General features: G+C 37.5%; 1 protein-coding gene across 6 annotated transcripts in view; it reads right to left on the bottom strand.

Annotated features, from left to right (window-relative positions):
- Positions 1–17,364, bottom strand: part of AOPEP (aminopeptidase O (putative)) — a 184,957-nt gene that overhangs the window by 63,504 nt on the left and 104,089 nt on the right. For 3 of the 6 annotated variants that reach the window (XM_084225973.1, XM_084225978.1, XM_084225974.1), the window contains 2 exons: positions 12,770–12,832; positions 12,062–12,145 (listed from right to left, as the gene is read on the bottom strand). The exons of 1 other annotated variant lie outside the window; for it this stretch is intronic. In XM_084225973.1, coding sequence (XP_084082099.1) covers positions 12,062–12,145; positions 12,770–12,832 — 147 coding nt within the window. Of the gene's footprint in view, positions 1–7,871; positions 8,340–8,685; positions 9,517–12,061; positions 12,146–12,769; positions 12,833–17,364 lie in introns of those variants that run through there. 2 more of the 6 variants (XM_084225976.1, XM_084225977.1) reach the window with 2 other exon arrangements.

Below are 17,364 nucleotides of genomic sequence, written 5' to 3'. Positions count from 1 at the left end.
TGTCACTGGTCACCAGAGAGGAGACATCAGTGTCTGCTCCTCCTCTTCGCCTCACGAGGAAGTTATAAATGCAGTGAGGCCTGTCCTCAGTCTCCTCTTCTCCAGGCTGAACACACCAAGTGGCCTCAGCTGCTCCTTGTATAGCAAGACCCCCAACTCTGGGGATGAGGCCACCCCAGCTCAGAGCAGAGCAAGACAATGCCCCTTCTTGCCCAGCTGGAAATGCTGTGCCTGATGCAGCCCAGGGTAGACTCCTGGCCAACCTATCCTTTCCTATGCCTACCTAGATCTCTTCAGACAATATGTAGTAGCAATGAGCATTGTGAAATCTCAAGGATATTATTTGTGTTGATAATAATTGGTGACTTCACATATTGTGACTCAGAACTTTATTAAAAATTTAAATATAATTTGAATCACAATAATGAAGGTGATGGTATATTGATCTAACTTTTCTATTTTCCTGTTTTTCCTCTGTGTAATCAGTACTGAGCTATTCTGTTGGGAGGTTTATTTTCTATCTGTAAATGAGTAATCTAGAGTTCATGTTTCAGCATCCATAATCAGATTTTTATAAATTTTAACAGATACTCACAATGTTTTTGGCCAAGTAAAACTCACTAGTCTTAAAAGTAACTTTTCCATAGCAGATTTTCTGAGTCACAAGGGATTTTTATTCTGTCATGGAAAGACATTTTTATCACACTTCATGCATTTGGCTTATTCTAAGTTTTGATGGTAATAGAAACACTGAGATCAAGATGACTCAAGATAAGCTGAAAAGCCCTAGCTGATGAAAGGAATATAGTCAAACACTGAGTACCATATGATATACACACTATCATGTTGTATTGCACCATGGATATAGGTATGACAGTGAAAAGCTTATGTGTAGCCCAAAGAACACAATTCCCTTAGTTGAAACCATCAGTCTTGCTCTAACACCATCAATGACAAAAACTCCATGAACTCTCACATTTACCAAACTCAATACGTTTTACAAATACTATCTTACTATCACAAGTAACAAAACACTTAGATAAGAATATTTTTAGTTTACAAAGATGCAGAACTTGAAACTATTTACTCTTTCTACATAGCACAGCTCATTTGTGTGGTAAAGGATAGTAATATTCAGCAGCCTATGCATGGTTAAGACAACATCTCTGTACAAGTTTCACTCATTTTAAGGCTGTCAATTGAAGGAGCAATGGCAGGTGCTAGAGAAACACACTGATACACTCAATTTCTTTTTATTTTAGAAAAAGAGGAACATCAACTAAAACAGCAGCAGCTCCATGATGGAGGTGTAAAGATGCACTGGGAGCAATAGCTCACTTCTCCAATCAACATGTAAATAGAAAATAAGCAGGGTATAAACTAAGAAGGAAACCAGAATCACTGCTCAGCCATCTTTCTGCCACAGCAAATATAATGTCATTAAGACAACACAATTATAAAGCTAGGGAGTGATCTTTTACACACATGCAAATTAGAGAGCAATAAATCAAAACACTTTGTGATTTAGGCACACTGTGAGAAAAATCATGGATACATTGGGTAGCGCTTTCTTCTATACCCAAGCAGTTAACATATGAAAATCCAGTATAAACTGAAGTTTCTGAGTACTTTATTTAAAACAACAACAACAAAAAAAAACCACAAAACAACCCAACACAGGCATCAAAATGAAACAAACAGTTTCAAACACATGGCACTATTGAAGAGTACTGCTTTCAGGCCTAGCCAAGGGATTACCATTACATAGGGAAATCAAGGCTGACTTTTAAAAATCTAAAAATAATTCTAAGAATGCTTTCCATCTCTATGCTCTGGACAAGAGAAAACAAATGAAGAGACTTAGCATCTACATGCCATCTAGGTCATTGGTATTGCACAACCTTTCTTTCAAAAACACTTCAGACAAATTCCTCTATGGGATATTCACAGGCTTTAACTGATTAAAAACAAGTGCAAGATATGAAATACCCTCTGGAAGTACAAAACAGCTTGTTTTCAGAAAAAGTCCCTGTCTTCCTGATAAAGCAGAAGAGAATCTGATAGTCTGACCAGATACTTTCTATTAAATACAACTCCTTAAATATTTACTCACATGCCACTTTATACCAGAAGGCTGGATAGCCACACAAGACATTCACACAAGACACTTAACTCTGCACTTCTGTCTCATATAAGTTGTGAAGCAACACACATCACTAGGATAAATACACCTCTGTAGCAAAGGGCTATGTATGTTATTTTCTTTATCATAGGTTCCAACTCTGTACTACCTCCAAGTTAATAAAACAGGAACAGATTTGCCATCGCACCTCTTTTCATGCTGTGAAGACACAACACATGGGAACAATTCTGACTTCTGGCTGTTATCTTGCCCTCCAGCACCTTATCACACTATTCCAGAAAGTTTTACAATCAAAAATTTTTGCACTGAAAAAGCCCATGAGTTAGCAAGCTTTTATTAATTATTTTATTCTCCCTTTGCATTAAAGGTTACAGGCTGCACACACATTAAAACAGTCAAAGACAAAAAGGTAAACAGTTGTCCATTAAATTATTATTATTTAAAATAGACGCAAAGCAAATACCTGTATTGATACTTATAATCTAAAATAACTGTAGCTGAAATTCATGACTAGAAAGTATGTTCTGTTACAATTATTATTGATAAGATTAATCCTCCCATGCTCTAGATCATCTTTTCAATTGCATTGCTATATGCACTGGTCCTTTCATAGTACTGGGGAAGTGAAGTCACAGCTCTAGCTATGACTGATCTGTTCTGATCTATGCTGCCGGTTAAAATATCACTAACCTGTATGCATTCTGGTGCAGAGAGAACTAACTGCTTCATGGAAGAATGCATGGCTCAATTCTTATCTCTAATATAGACAGCCTTCAACTTAAGGTTTGTGTTGGGCCACAAAACTTGACTTCATTTCCTTGCCACGCCCAAACTTCTTAGGTATTTGCAGACAAGCTATCTGCAGACAAGCTATTTCCATGCTTTGGATTATGATCTGTAAAAGCAAGATAAACATTCTTATTTCAGTTTTGAAGGACAGAGAATTTTAAGAGATATTATGTGTTTTTGAGGTATCTCACAGAATGGTAATGAGGTCCTTATATAAAAAGTACTTGGCACTTGTTTAATTGAAGACATTATGTAAACACTGAGTTCCATAAAAACTATCTTCACTAGTAACTAGGTAGTACCTTTTGAGGTATCTTAAATTTCTCAGTTTCTTTTACACAACTCTGAGCTGCTGTAAAATTAGTAGCAATGCCTGTGGTTAAAGACAAGCATTTTGTTGTCAGGTACATCTCCTCTCCTCTAACCATAAACAAGCCTAGTAGTTTTTCAAATAAGAGTAAAATTTTAATTCCTTGGAAAATATTATGGATGTTATAAAATAAGGGTGGGTATTAAAACAAAAGTATAGTATATTAATTATATTGACCATCAAGAGATTCAAAATGCACCTTCTTTTCACATATTCCCATCTATAAAACCAAGTAAGTTGAAATCACTCTCTCTGGATTCCCAAGCCCTTCAGGCAATCACTTGTCCTAAAAATGAACATATGTACTGTTTGTGTTCTACAACAGACAAAATTGACCTTTTTTACTTCCTTTTGGAAGCACTTGAAAACCTAAAAGGCTTACTCAGGGTAACATTTAATATCAAAAAATAGGCCATATTTATCAAGCAACAATGAAGGTAGATTTGGGTGATAAACCAAGAACTCCATCTTGCATGAACTGGCATACACTCAGAAGGGTACCTACTTTTGCTTTAACAAGCAGTCTCTCTTTAACAAGCAAAACAGGAGTGAGGAAATTGCAGGACATAAAGGAAACTGAGCTTTCGACAAATTGATTCTACAGTTATTGTCTCTCGAACATTATCTGCCCTCTCCCAAAGGTGTCATCTATGTCCTAAGATTTAGATACACAGATAAATAGATATATTTAAAAATATTGACAAATATCCCCCAGTAAAAAACTCTCGGGGCAATTAGGAGAAATCAAATCTCCTCTTCAACGAGGAAGCAGTCGCCTCAAAAGTAAATCTTGAGGATGAATTACTAAGCCCTGGTTCAGCTAAGCATTTTATATATTAATAGCTTCACCATGTTTGTCAGAAGTACAGCCAAAACACAGAGAAACCGAGTTAAACAAAAACAAGACAACTATAGTTACTGCATAACTGGCACTACACGTCATTTTTTTCTTTAAAATAAACAGGATCTTGAGCATGGAAACATTTAATACTCTCTAGCTGTACTTAATTTTCTTTTTAAATATGGATGACAGAACATGAGACCCTCATTAGTGTTCCACGCTAAGTCCTAAGACCCTTTTTTACTCAGGTATTTATGAGTAAAGAAGGAAACCAACAAATTCTTTACATGGTCTCCAGCACATTTAGAGCATGTAGCCTGAAGAGTATGCAGAATATAGTTCATAAACCCAAAACATTAAATTACTTTAAGAAGCAAAAGTAATGGAATCCAATTTCAACAAGGAACTTGTGTCTCATGTCCAAAACATCTCATAGACTCAAAGTAGCAATAAAAATGGTTCTGGTGGTTGGGACCGTCATATCATTTTCCTCTTTATACATCTGTTAGGATTACCAAAAATTATGGATCTTGCACATCTGCATTGCCTTTCTGTAGGCTTTCCCCACAACATCTCTTAAAGGAATATGGTTGATGTAGAGCTCTAACAACTTTAATTGAAAATTCCCAGTGGATGCCTACATTTAAGGCAGAAAAGGGAAAAAGATATCCAGAGCAACAAAATTGCCTAAGCTTCCTTTTCAGGAAGCAATTTTTCCAGATAAAAATAAAAGCTTTTCTCAAAAAATCATTATGAGCTCCAGCACATAATGAGGTCAAAAAAAAAAAAAACAAAACTCTTGTCATTAATTAAGCAAATTGTTGTTGGCAATAATTTTTTAATCAAAACTATGGAAATTTAAGTTTATATACATACACACACACACACACACACACATATACACACAAACACACGGTAATGTTATGAAGTAGTCTAGTTTCAAATGTTGGTACAGGTTTCACAAAACCTGCATGGGAAGCATCTGATGAGATGAGTTAGACAGTCACTTGGTTTGTGCCCACATGAGAAGTAACACAAGAAAAATATATGCAGCACAGACCAAATGAGTACGGTAAAGTTTACACACCTTTAAGAATTTAATCCTGTCCATTTAGTTAAAGCAACAAAGAATGCATTTGCTTTCAACTGCGAGCTACCTTCCTGCTCCAGAAGAGATTCTTAGGAGACTCTAGGGGAGGGAGAGAATGCAGTATTTTAAGTTGCGTCCATGACTACTTTTAGTACTGTGGCCATGAAAAAACATATTGAGAACTACCAAAACCTTTTTAACAGGTTATGCAAAAGGCCTGGCCTTTACATTCTCTGCTCGTATATTACTTTAAAAAACAATGTCTGCACTTACTGACTATTACACATGTGCTTTTCCTATACAGAATGCGAACATAAACCAAACTGAAAATAGACATACAATGAGGATAATAGCTAAGATCAGTCATCAAAAAATAGTTAAGCCTATTTCTGACAATGTGTAATAAATATAAGACTGAAATAAAACACATGTAAAACTGAAATAAAGCACACATTTGAGCCAGCAGACCAATAAGCCTCCTTAGGAGTCATTATAGTCGATCACATCAAGAAGAGCCTGGGGACATTTAAATCAAGTAGATTATTCAGCTGGCATGCAGAAGTATATTCTTAGCTAATAAAAAAATCCATAGGAAAAAAAAAATCTGCATGAGAAAACTTATGGAGTGTTTGAGTGCAGTGCACCACTTTTTTCCAAATGTGGTATGCTGCTCCAATTGCAAATGCCCTGAAAGGGACAGCCTTCTTTCTGCTCCCAGAACTCACTACATCACCACTCAGAATTCAATGCGTAAACATTGGTGGGGGCATACACTTGCGAAGTATTAAAAACTATCAGATGCTTTTTGGCTTTTTTCTATTTGGGAAAGAATAAAACGGTTCTCACATTTTCCATTTCCTGTCTTATTAAAGACAAAACTTCTTTTTATTAAGCTAAGGTATGAGTGATCATGTTTCAACCGCCAAAAAATAGGGCTTTATAACGAGAAACAACAGCAGACCGAAAAAGTTAGTGGCAGCAGTCAGTCCCAGTGATGTACCTCTAGATAGCATCATATGGTAACATACACAAACACAACCTCCTTAAAATGCCTCCAGTGAGACTGATAGCCAAACAGTACTCCATCACAAATGTGTAACTAATTCTTCCTACAAATCAAAAGCAATAAACCCCTCTACTAAACTGCCCTATTCTGCCTTTCTGGACAAACCTTGTGTTTTACACCACAGTGGCCTTAATCTACCATTGCACAGGACGGCTGCTTGCTTGGACACTATAATTAACAGTGATGTAAATATCTGCAAACTTTAAACTATTTTAACACATAGCCATGGCGGCCTGATGTCTCTTAATTTAGAGATGGTCATCTAAGAGTCAGAAATGGAGCAGAAGGGGTAAGTTGCTTCACTGCGAAGCAACTGTAGCCTAAATGTAAAAAATGTAGCCTAATTAGAACTTTCACTCTTTGACAATATATATCTGGAGGCTCCATATGAAAAGCAATTCCTTCCTAAGAGGGATGGGTGCTACTGTAAAGAAAACTATGATTCTGGCATACCACTACTAGAAATAAGACACAGATGATACTGTGGTTAGAACAGGACTATTAAAAAGAAATTTACTAAACCAAAAATTTCACTCTTGTTTTGGTTTTTTTAGTGTTTTTTTTTCTTTTTTCTTTTTCTTTTTTTTACACACAGACACAGTATTTTCTTGTTCTAATAAATGTTTCTTAGGTAAATTCTGAAGCAGCACTATCCTAACAAACAACAGTTCTCTAGAAAAGCACAATTAAAAATTTCTAAACAACTCACAAATACAAATATTCTTTTAGGAATGGAGAACTAAATACTAAAATTGCTTAGTTCCAATGGCCTGAAATTATATTCTTATGTACTCATTAAAAAAAGCTTTAAATGACAGTGTCTATTTCCCAGACAGCTTAAAAACATTTAATGCAAATCAAATCTTATACATGAGCTGGGAAAAATTTTCCATTCAAATTTCTGAGGGAGAAAGGAATTAAATGTTTTGTGTAATCAGTGAAGGCCAGTTTACAGGGTTCCTAGAAAGTTCTGTGAAATTAACAGCATTTGATACAGCAAATAACACCACTGAAGCATCTCTGAATAACAATTTAGGATTTTTCACCATGTTTCTCTTAGCTGCTAAGCAGTGCACAAGCTCACCAGACTATTTCAGATTTGAGCCTTGCTTTGATCCTTAGTTGGGTAGATTCAAATTAAAAAACCTCATTATGACAAACAAAAAATTTATGCCAATTAAGGATTTTATGTAATTTTTATGCATTGTATGTTAATAGTCGTTACCTGAATTATCAGAAGCACACCACCAGAAAAAATTTTCTAGTTAACTAAGAGCTCTTTCATACCACATGGTATTTTTATCAATATTTCTTATGAGACTTAAAAATATTTTCTACTTGCAGTATAACAAGACAACTCATTTTAGAGAATAACAAGATTTGTTTCTTGTGTTTCACTTACGCTGGTGAATTCATTATTAAAGGGCAAAGACACCATTTAGCATTAGTCATATATATGACAACTGGTTTGGGTTTTTTATTTTTTTATTTAAACTTAAAAGCGATATCAACAAAGTCATTTATGTTCAGGTTATTAAGAGAGCTTAAATATTGACAGCTGTAGGTCTCTGGAGTGACACAAATGATCAATAGCAACAACCAATAGGAGAAAAAGTCGAAGTCACATTGCTAGTAAAACTAGCAGATAAATTTTAAATGCAAAAAACAGTATTTCCGAGAAAGCAGCAAAAATTATTCTAGAAAAATTGAATCACTCCCCAAAGTTTCAGTATACAATCAAACTAAAACTGAAACAGTCAAATGCAATTTTGACCATATGCGGGAAACACGTCCCTTATCTAGTGTGAATATATATGCATGCTTATTTCAGTGCTTTTCCTAAATCCATGTGTATCCTTGTTATCACATCTGATGACACTTTTTATATTACTGAAATATGATCAAATCACCTTTTATGTCTTGACACCGAACACCATGTAAAAGTGAATCAGTCTTCTAAGGAAAAGATGTTTCTGCCCAGTAGATACAGATGGCACACCACAATTCCACTAGTGTGACTAGAAGAGCATTTTCTTCTGCCTAACACAGACAGGACAATGGAATTTTTTTTTTCAAAAAGACACAGTCAACTATTAAAACAAACATCATCATCATAACAACACCATTTAACAGTTCTAATAATACTCTTCATTATACAACATTGCTTATTTTAACCAAGTAATTCTTATCAACTCTGTTACACCTTCTCTAAATTTCACACACAGCCAGCATTCTGTATTGATTCACATACTGACTGCTAAATGTGCCAACCAGATAAATGACAACCTGAAGAGACAGCATAATATTAAATGAGGAGTAAAAAATGTACAAGAATAGAAAGGAGGACAAAAGTAGAAATGAAGAGGGTGAATCTGTTTATGTATGTGTACACATATTGTAGGAAGAGTAGCTACAGAGAACTATAAGCAGAAAACACAATGAGCAAAAGGTAACTTTATTTTCAATTTTTCAACTTGCTTTTCCATTTTTTTCAAACAGATACAGAGACTGAAAGTAAATAGAAAGGGGTGAACAGTACTGACCAAATGAGTCAAAAGAAGACAGGGTGACCAAATGAGTCAAAAGAAGACAGGGAAAGAATCGAGGTGTGAAAAAAGAAGTAGAAAAAAAAATCTCAGTATAAAAGGTGTTAAGAAAATAACATGTTTTTCAGTTTCAGAGATAGAACAGCAGTTTCAGAGAGAACAGCAAAAAGGTCAGAAATTCAAAAAAACTTAAAAACAAACAAGAAAACCCTAAATAAAGAAGATAAGCAAAAGTATGAGAACCCTCAGCTATTCAGCTAGAGGTCCTTCTCACTCATCAATTCTGTTCCACTGCCATAATCTGCTGCATGGATTCACACTGGAGAGCAGCACCACACCTTTCTACACAAGCTTCCCCACTGGTTCCTTTTTGAGCCTAGTCTACACTACAGTCACATAGTTTTATCCAGCACATGGTATCCTCCAACGTTTTTTTAAATACGTTTAAAAGTATGTAAAATCAGTTCCTACAAACTTTAATGTTTAGAAGGCAACTTTTTTCAAGAAGAAATTCCTTGGCAGTTGTCAGCAGCCTTTCCTTCGCCATTCTGTTTGACTTATTCCATATAGTTATCCTTCTGTCCTAGATTTTGTACTTGGACACAGTTGCTTTGATTTGTTGGTGACCCAGTATAGCAAAGTCATCCACCTTGTATTAGAAATAGGACTTCCTATTCACGAAGAAGAAATATAACAGAGGAAAACTGGACAGCATAGGCACATGAAACCTTAGAGGAACATCCAACAGCACAGGCAGATGGAAATTTAGAAGCTACATATAAAAAGTTAGTGCTTGTTTTGAAAGTTTAGAAGCCACATTTAATAAGCTGGTGCTTGTTTTGAAAGGATAAGCAAGATCAAAGCAAAGCTCAGTTTTCAAGGTGTAGCAAAATACACCAGTATCTTTATTTTAATCACAGTTGTATTATGAGCTGCTATCAGCTCTCTGACTTCTCTTTTATTGCTTGCCTTCTCACCTCCCTCTTTCCACTCAACATCTTAATTTCTATTTCTCTGCTATCTTCAACATTGCCTTACTTTTCCATTACATGCTTTTCTCTTTCTCATTCTCTTGTTTATCTCTGACAATACTTTAACTTCTGTATAATGCCATTTTTTCTATAAGCGGACACAACTAAAAATCAAGAATTCTCATAGCAGAGGTTAGCACCACCTACACTGAGTAGGAATTGCACTGGCAAGTCAGGGTTGGAAACCTAGTGCAACCAACTCTGAAACCAAATAATAAAGCTTGGCTAGGACCAGGGAGGTCCCTCACTCTTTTTCTCCTCTATTATCTTACCTGTAACTGTATTGAAAAAGTCACCATTGCAATGGCCAAACTTCTAGGCAACATAAAGAATTCCAAACTCAGTGAATAGTCAGTGGTTTACTATCAAATATAAGATTATTATTATGATGCCTCTTCCTTTCCATGTAGTTAAGTACCTTGTAATTGCAGTGCTGTGAATCTGCATTGGATCTCCATGAATTATTGATACTTATAGACATTAGAAGATAATGGTTATGCTTGTCTTAAATTTTAATTCATATGTCTACTCACAGACCTTGCTCTAGAATTACTGTTTGAAAAACCAATGAGTATATCTTGTTTACAGATCAGGTTTTGCATTTCTATCACTGCAAGGTACATGCTGAAGTTCTCTCTCACAAACTGTGGAACACTTGGAGAACAACATCCTCAATAGAAAGGGAGTTTTATCAGTACAAAGGGATTTTGCACTAATGAAGCCTTCTCCTATAGAAAGAGATTAGAATTTGTATAACACCATAAGACACTTTTAAACCTACTGTTAGGGTGTAACAGAGGATCTACCATCCTCTTTTAAATGTACCATTTAAAAACTGCTTCCAAATGTATGCAGTCTATATTGTACTAGTATGCACTTGTACCATCAATGCATTTTGCTCAAAAATTCCCAAGGCAATACAATTTTTATCTTAAAAAATCTTCTTCATCTTAGCATAAAATGATTGTAAATACAAATGCTACATACACACAAAAACACACACTGACATACAGAAATATAAACAGAAATGGAATTATCTGGTTTATGCTCTCTCTCTCTATCTAGATCACACCATTCTAAAGCACAACATCACAGAACATCTTTCCAAAATTACGTACTCCAATTACAAAATAAAAGTAATGAATTAAAGGATGCTACTTGGCAGTTTTTAGCTAATCATGGAGCTGGTAAATCATCCACCCACAACAATGCACTTTGTGGACATTTGTCATATACTTGCAATGCCCATACTAAGGTAACATATTGCGGGAGCTGGCAGTCATTCTATCAGGAAGAATTTGGCTACAGAAACAGCAATGATTCATTATGCATTTTAGAAGCACTGTCGAAATAGCAAATCAACACACTACTATTTTAATCCTTTAAAGGTTACAAGAGCTTTTAAATACAATCAAAAATTTGTTTTCAAAATCAAAACACGCAAAAAAAATTACAGTTCTAATAATGCATTTGGAAGTGCATCTTCATTCACTTTTTTTCCCTTCAAGGGACAGAAAACAGCTATTTAGTATCAGCTAACTACTTACCTCTACATTATAATTTAAATTGTCAACTCAAACTTATTGAAAAGGTCTTTCACAATAGATTAATTAAAATTCACCGATTTAAAACCAGTTTAAACTTGGTTGTATTCAGGTCTTAAAATCCTCTGTAGTAATTTTTAAAATAATCATCACATTTTAATTATTTGAAATTTATACTACAAATGGATGATTTTCCAACTCACCCTCTGAATGAAGAGTCAACAACATAGTCCAAATATTTTGTTTCAACATGCACATCACATCTACTGTTGTCCCAAAATCTACCATGAAAACTGTCTCTCACCTACCAGTATCTGAAAATAGTGCTTCAGGTTCTGTCAAAAGCTCTCAAGGGCTGTATTTCTCTGCACCCTTGAAAGCACCCTTCTTCCTTAGAATGTTCCAGTTAAATACAAGTAGATGAAAATTCTATCTCCTAAACACAGATATCTAAAAAGGCTATTAATTTCTGGCCATTGTACATAACGACTCTGAAATTTCATCTTTTAACATCCATTTACTATCTCCTTGTTGAAGACACTAAGTAACATCTCTACCAAGCTTAAGAAGGCTTAATCAAGAAGCTATTTGGATCTTCCGCCCTTTGTCCCATTACACGAACTGACATCATGATTACTTACCTGCTGGAAAACAACTTCATCCTGCTTCATTTTCTTTTTGCTGCTTTTTCTGATCCTCCGGTTTGCCTGAATCCATTTTGTCACCTGGAGTTCAAAATCATGGTGCTTTTTTAGGTAGAAGAAGCAACCTGATTGTAGTTACTCAGCATTAGATATCTATAAAGGTACTCAAGACAACTTTTTTCAAGGCTTCACTGGAAAGGAAAAAGCACTTTTCTTCTCTAAAAGTGATGTGGTCTGAGGTAATCTGGTTATTAACTGTACATGATCAAAGTGTGAGGCAATGTTCTTCATCTTAGAGTTTTTGGTTTAAGGGGCTTTGCACAAAGAACATTTTGATGCCAGAGCAGGTTGCCAAATGGGAAGTTATCACTGTAATGTGAAAAACTGCCAGAGAAAACCTCTGCGCTTTATCCCTTACACCTTCTATTTCAAGTAAGAGGTTTATTTCCAGCCACCCACTCAAACATTGCTCCAGACTAACAACGCCAAATTTGGATGGCATGGTTATTATTTAATAAAGTAATAACACTTGGTGGGACTTTTCCCCCCATACTAATATTTTTATTCTTAATACGAAAGCAATTATTTTTTAAAGCAAAAGCGTGGCAGGGTGGGGGTGGTGGGTAAGGTAGAAAACTCCAGGGGCAGATCTGCAAGGGGAAGAAGCGAGTGCAACCTAACAGCTGTGAAAGGTTTCCTCCTCACCTCGCCGCTCACTTGCTGGACGAGCTGACACTCCTTCCACGTCTCTCCCTCCTCCAGCAGGGGCTACACGGGGGAGAAAGCGCACGGTGAGGCGGGATGACCCGCTAGGCTCCGCGATGCGAGGCGCTCCGCTCCGCGGGGCCCCGAGGCGGCAGGCGCGGGGGAAGCGAGGTCCGACCGCCGCCGGCCCGCGGAGCCGCGCCCGCCCCTTTCCGCCTCGTCCCGTTCGTCCCACGCCTTGCCGCTGCTCCCGGGCTCGGCAGCGGCACACCGCAGCCCTCGGTAGGAAATGAAACACCTCCGCAGGGTCCCCCGCCCCCGCGCCCCGTCCCCGGAGCCCCGCGGAGAGGAGGAGCCTGCCTCGAAGACGTCAGGGCCCGCCGGCTCTGGGGCGGCCCGGCGCGGGCACGGCGCCTGAGACAGCCACAGCGGGGCAGCCCGGTCCCCGCTCGGCTCGGCTCGGCTCGGCTCGGCTCGGCTCGGCTCGGCTCGGCTCGGCTCGGCTCGGCTCGGCTCGGCTCGGCTCGGCTCGGCTCGGCTCGGCTCGGCTCGGCTCGGCTCGGCTCGGCTCGGCCCGGCCCGGCCCGGCCCGGCCCGGCCCGGCCCGGCCCGGCCACACTCGCCCCGCCCGGCAGGTGCGGAGCCCGGCCCGGTCCAACCCGGCCCGGCCACTGGCCGTGCTGCTGCCAACCCGCGGTCTCTTCGACAGCGTCGCTGGCGGGACGGCCATTCATAACCTCCACTGCATGGTCGTCACGGTTTGCAGCCTAATTATTAGCGATACGCTCTCTCTTCGAGACCCTTACTATGGAAGCCGCTTTCCTGTGAACCCTCCCATAAACATGTCACAGGTCTTCTCGGACAGACGAAGGGCCTAGTGGGAATAGTTCAAGAAAGCATCATCACCACTAACTGCTTCAACATTGGCCTTGGTACTTGCTCTCGCCTCCAGAATCCAACTACTTACTAAACTACCTTGCAGGGTCCGAAATGCACATTAAAAGCAAGATCCAAAGCAGCTTTGTAGGTATACTGCAACACAGCAAGCCCTTTATCAAGGCCTCGGCTAAAGGCTTTATTTATTCAACAAGATGCCGTGAGCAGGTAATTAAATTCAGGCATAGGACTTCAGGTATTCTTGCACCCTCAGAGGAGGATATTCAGACTCCAGCATGTTGGGAGATACTTATGCCAACCATGCAAAATCCAAATACTATTAAATCCTAAGTCAGGATTTTATCAAGTGCTTTTGTGTTCATATTTGAAAAACCAGAGGCAGTAAAGGATAGAGTGCATAATACTTTTTATAGTTAAAATGATATTACAAAAGTCAGGATTTTAAAAATTATTGATACACTTTTGAAAATTATTTATACTCTTATACTGTATATTGCTATAATCTCTGAAAGCTTCAAAATGAAGTCTGTGCTCTAGGAAAGAAATAGGGCACATTAAAGCACGTGTGTAAGCAGAACCTCAAGATATAGAATTAGATGTACTTTGTAAACAGATAAGTAAATAAACGTAGATCCAATAAGTGTGTATTAAATCTTGAGAGTATCCTTTTATCACTTGAAAAAAAAAAATCTCTCCAGCCTTTTTGTTTTACTGCCACAACATAACATCCTTCCTTCAAGATCAAAAGCTTTAGATCAAAGCCAAGATCAAACTCAATGCTTTAAATAGAAGCAACTTCACTATGAAACATGAAACAAAGAAGAACTTTTTAACAGAGATACCACAATAGAAAATCTTACTGTAGTTTTTTTTTTACACTTACAACAGGTCTACTGGAAACAAGTAGAAACAACATGTTTTTATTTTGTAAAGCCACAACAGATTTTTCTACTAAATGGTAATTCTGAATGTGCCTACAAATTGGCTCTTGAACTGAGTGTATTTAAATGAAGAAAGAAGAACAGAACATAGTTCAAAGGCAGTGAAAAAAAATTATGTTAACGGCAAACACAAATTAATGCAAGTGCTTAAACAGTATTTCCTTGGATGAGTTAACAGATTAGACTGTGCATTCCCACAGAAGTAGTTATAGGAAACACTGGACCATAGAAACAATGAAACGCATTTATACTTTATGTCCTTTAAAGAATTGTACTTCCTTTCCTGTCAAATGTTTTGAGAAAACTAGGGAAAAAATGTTATGAGAGACATTGATTTTCAGACCTGCAGATCCTGAGGCTGATTTGGGATTAAAATCCACAAACACACAAACATACTGTGTGTTCAAACTCAGAGAAGGCTGTTTTTTTTGTTAGTAGTTGCATAGCAGTGAAGGAAATTCAAGAGGAATTGTTACTGACTTTTTATGGTAATGTACCTTGTAAAGCCAACATCTGGGGTTCCCTGGTACTGAGGGATGTCCACATCTTAACTTGAATATTCACCTACAAGATGATAGCACTGCAGTATAATATAAGAGCCAGCTTACCCATACAGATAGCCAGCAGAAAACAAAAAGCAGTGGCAGAAATAGGGTGGCCTAGCAAGCGATGGTCACAGCACACTGGAGTTGAATTATCAGTCAACTCTTATATCTGCTTATTGATGTGTCAATAAGATTTAGTTCATAACCAGAACAGGAACTCTTTTGCTGGCAGGGAGAGAGAGCAGGGAAGAGGGAGAGGAGTAACAGGAAAAGAAGAGGGGAGCTGTGAAAGAAGAGGGAACAAGACAAAGAAAAGGAGGGGAGGAAAGATGTTTTAGGACATTTTGTCTCCTTCTTTATTCCTCCATACTTGAAAAGCTTACTTACATGCGATAAAAGTGTAATGTCACAGCCAATTTGAAATGGGAATGACAGCATTACCCTCTGTGACGGTGTTCGCAGGGGTCCCAGGATGAAGGAAGAGATGAGAATGTTGACTCCATGTTTCAAAAGGTTTGATTTATTATTTAATTATATATATTATATTAAAACTATACTAAAAGAATAGAAGAAAGGATTTCATCAGAAGGATAGCTAAGAATAGAAAAGGAATGAATAACAAAGGCTTGGGCTGACCGAGACAGTCCGGACAGCTGGACTGTGACTGGCCATTAATTAGAAACAACCACATGAGACCAATCACAGATCCACCTGTTGCATTCCACAGCAGCAGATAATTATTGTTTACATTTTTTTCCTGAGGCCTCTCAGCTTCTCAGGAGGAAAAATCTTGAGGAAAGGATTTTTCAGAAAATATCATAGCTACAACCCTCCATCAACAGTCCTATTTGCTGTCCACATGCCACTGGCTGTCATACTTAAATCACTTCACAATAGAAATTCAAAGATTACTCTGTCCTGCATGTCCTTCTTGGGAAGACTGTCTTTCAGAGACTGCAATCTGTCCTATACAACAGATACGATGGGGAACAAGCAGTTATACATGTCAAAACATGTTAGGATCCCTCATTCTTGCAGCAGCAGGATTAAATAGAACTGAATTTTGAAAATATGGGGAGGAGGTAGCACTTTCTAGAAACTGGGTGAATACAGACCAAATATCCTGGACTTAGGCAATGATTAACACCAGCTCTTACTTAAGTCAAACCAGATCCCAAGTGTACAATGAACATGCAGAATCATACATAGCCTAGAAAACAAGAGAATATTTTTGCAGCAAAGACCTCTTGTATTTTACATTGAAACAAACTGGTTTTGAATTATTCTGGCTGTGATGGCTACTAATGGTATTTCATAACTCAGTGAAAAACTAAAATCCTTTACATAGGTTGCCTGTAACTTCAACTCCTCTGTGCTACTCTCATGCAAAAACAACCAGTACTGATAAACTAAGAAGGTAGTTTTACCTAAGATGAACATTGAATTGATACCATTTTGTTGGCTTTCCAACAGTCCTCAGAAACTGGAAGGCAAAAAGAAAACATGGAAAATGTGGGAATAAAAATCTTTACTGTAAATGAACTTCAGAAGAGCTCCTGCAAAGTAGAGGAAATTGACAACCAATGCAGTCAAGTAATTTTCCAACCTCTCATTTCTAGAATCTCAATTACTGAATTTTACATCACACATACAACCTTGACATTTGTATATTCAGATATTCATGGACACCAGCAACTACACAGAGAAGTAATTTTCTCCTACAAGATATACCTGACTTCACCAGTACACAAATTGCAGTTTTGTACCTTTCTACACATTCCCATTTACTAGCAAACAAAATACAGATTTCCCCCTCCAGTTTTATTCTACCATACTAGAATGACGCAGACTACTTTCTTAGACATCAGAAAAATAATAAAAAGGAATAAAAAGGATAATTTATAGGGTGAAAAAAGGTACATTAGTTTAAATTAGGAAATTAGTTTACTTGTAAGCTAAGAATATAATTTGTTCTCAGAATAATCTGTGTGACCTGAAAATTGTTTCAGCAGGAAAAATGCGGCTTCTAGTCTTTTGTTAAAAAAGAAAATACAGAAAAATATTTTATCTGGTAGCTCACTAGATTAAGTATTGCTTGAAACGTTTTACTGGGAAACAATTGCAAGGATCTTAAAACACTACTACTACCAGGACTTTGCAGACAGACTAAGGAGGAAGTGTCTGAAAATGACAAGATGGCTGGTACATCCAC

The sequence above is a fragment of the Fringilla coelebs genome (assembly GCF_963513975.1).
Source record: "Fringilla coelebs genome assembly, chromosome: Z".
Classification (NCBI taxonomy): Eukaryota; Metazoa; Chordata; class Aves; order Passeriformes; family Fringillidae; genus Fringilla; species Fringilla coelebs.
This window is presented reverse-complemented; position numbering and strand designations above follow the sequence as displayed.